Source organism: Trichechus manatus, unplaced genomic scaffold, assembly GCF_000243295.1.
Source record: "Trichechus manatus latirostris isolate Lorelei unplaced genomic scaffold, TriManLat1.0 scaffold00207, whole genome shotgun sequence".
Classification (NCBI taxonomy): Eukaryota; Metazoa; Chordata; class Mammalia; order Sirenia; family Trichechidae; genus Trichechus; species Trichechus manatus.
The window spans coordinates 2,688,451-2,690,337 of record NW_004444143.1 but is presented as its reverse complement, the minus strand read 5'-3'; the positions used below and the strand labels follow the sequence as shown (position 1 = coordinate 2,690,337).

The window sequence follows — 1,887 nt, the reverse complement described above, 5'->3', positions numbered from 1 at the left end:
GCATCACGCCTGGGAGGACGTGGTGGCCGGGTTACTGTGGTTAGCAGGATCTGCCTGCCATTCTCCTGTGGGTAACGGAATGTGGCTACCTCAGCACGGTGGTTAACAGAATGTGGTTGCCACGGTACCGTGGGTGGTAGACCGTGGTTGCCACGGCGTTATGGTAATGGCATGCGGTTGCTATGGTATTCTGGGGAGCAGAGTGTGGTTGAAATGTGTCTGGGTTGGGGGCTGGGGTGGCCACAGCACTGCAGTTTGGGGCGTGGCTGTGGCCTTGTGGACTTGAGGTGTGAGGTCAGGCATGGTTCCCGGAAGTTCGTCTCGGCCTTAGGAGCCAGCGGTGAGGGCTGGGCACTTTCTCCTGCAGGGGCATGACGACTTGCTAACCGCACCCCTGCCCTTCGGCCCCCAGGACACCCCTCGTGTTTACAGTTCACGGTGAACATGACGGCAGCCGTGCGGACCTACCGCTGGCAGTGCATCGAATGCAAGTCCTGCAGCCTGTGCGGCACCTCGGAGAACGACGTGAGTGTCCGTCTGCCCACCCCCGTCTCCCAGCCGTGCCCCCCACCTGGCCCCGCCACCCTTGCCAGCCGAGCCCCAGTCCTTCCCTGGAGAACCTGCGTGGCGAACGCTAGTAACGCGTGTTATCAGGGTCCTCATCTCTCTGACTTCTCCCAACCACCCTCTGAGGTAGGTGCCCTTGTTCCCACTTCACAGAGAAGACACCGAGCTCAGAGAGGGGCAGCTACCCGCCCAAGGTCCCCCCCCACCCCGGGAACATGGTAGAGCTGGGATCAGAACCCACGCCAGCTGCTTCTAGAGCCGGTGTCAGACCGTCTGAGAGTCATTTTAAGTGCTACACAAAATCTTACAAAACCCCGACTCCCCGTTTGCAAACTGGCGGTCCTCAGGGGTGTCTCTGCTTGGCCAAGTGGGGGCTTTACAAAGATGCCATGATGCACAGACTTTCTTGAAGCCCCTTCTCTTGAAGGGGACCCCCCAGCCCCTTTTACCTAGCCCCTGCCCCCCACCCCGGTTTCTGGTGCCATGCCCCCAGGGTGCCAGCTGGGCGGGTCTCACCCCCCAGGACCAGCTGCTGTTTTGTGACGACTGCGATCGGGGTTACCACATGTACTGCCTGAGCCCCCCCATGGCGGAGCCCCCGGAAGGTGAGAGAAGAGGTGGGCACGTGGTGGGGGCGGGGGGGGGGTTGGAAAGTTGTCTTCTGGCCATGGAAGCCTTTATGGAGGGGACCTGGACCTAACTCCCTGTCCTCCGGCCACCACGCAGGAAGCTGGAGCTGTCACCTCTGTCTTCGGCACCTAAAAGAGAAGGCGTCTGCCTACATCACCCTCACCTAAGCCAGCTCTGGCTCACCTGGACCTCTGGGTGGTGCTTGCCCATCTGCCTCTTGGATTCCTCCCCTCCCCACCCCCTTCATGCCCCGTGGTGGGAGCAGGAGACAGAGAGGCCCGAGAGGGGGACAGGCCGCCTGTCCTCTGTGCCAGTGGAACGTCTGCCGTGTGGGTCGGTGGGCCCAGTCGGCCTCGAGCCTTCCTCCCTCCCTCCCTCCCCATCCCTTGGCAAATGGGCGCCAGGGGCTTCTGCTCCCATCAAAGCCATACCCCGCCTCTAGGCGGGCACAGGGGGGTGGATGCCAGCCAGGGACATGGACAGAGCCTTTTTCTAAAGAAAAAGACAAAAAGCTAAAAAAAAAAAAAAAAAAAAAAAAGGCAATGGTAGCAGGTTATACACTTCATACATTGAATACATGTAATTTTGATAATGCGGGGGCACCAGTCTCTGCCAACTTCCTGCCTGGCCCGCTCCCCCCAGTTCTGGAGCTGCGGCCTCCCACCCATCCCCATGTGCCCAGGGCGGGTG

At 60.5% G+C, this 1,887-nt stretch overlaps 1 protein-coding gene across 5 annotated transcripts in view; it reads left to right on the top strand.

Moving 5' to 3' along the window:
* The window catches only part of DPF1 (double PHD fingers 1), a 13,391-nt gene extending 11,682 nt beyond the window's left edge, over window positions 1-1,709 (top strand). Inside the window, exons 10-12 of one of the 5 annotated variants that reach the window (XM_004388133.1) lie at window positions 413-525; window positions 1,091-1,172; window positions 1,294-1,709. In XM_004388133.1, coding sequence (XP_004388190.1) covers window positions 413-525; window positions 1,091-1,172; window positions 1,294-1,364 — 266 coding nt within the window. In that variant the 3' untranslated portion in view covers window positions 1,365-1,709. Of the gene's footprint in view, window positions 1-412; window positions 526-1,060; window positions 1,173-1,293 lie in introns of all 5 variants that reach the window. The other 4 variants (XM_004388132.1, XM_004388130.1, XM_012559031.1 and 1 more) reach the window with 4 other exon arrangements.
* The last annotated feature ends 178 nt before the right edge of the window (window positions 1,710-1,887 follow it).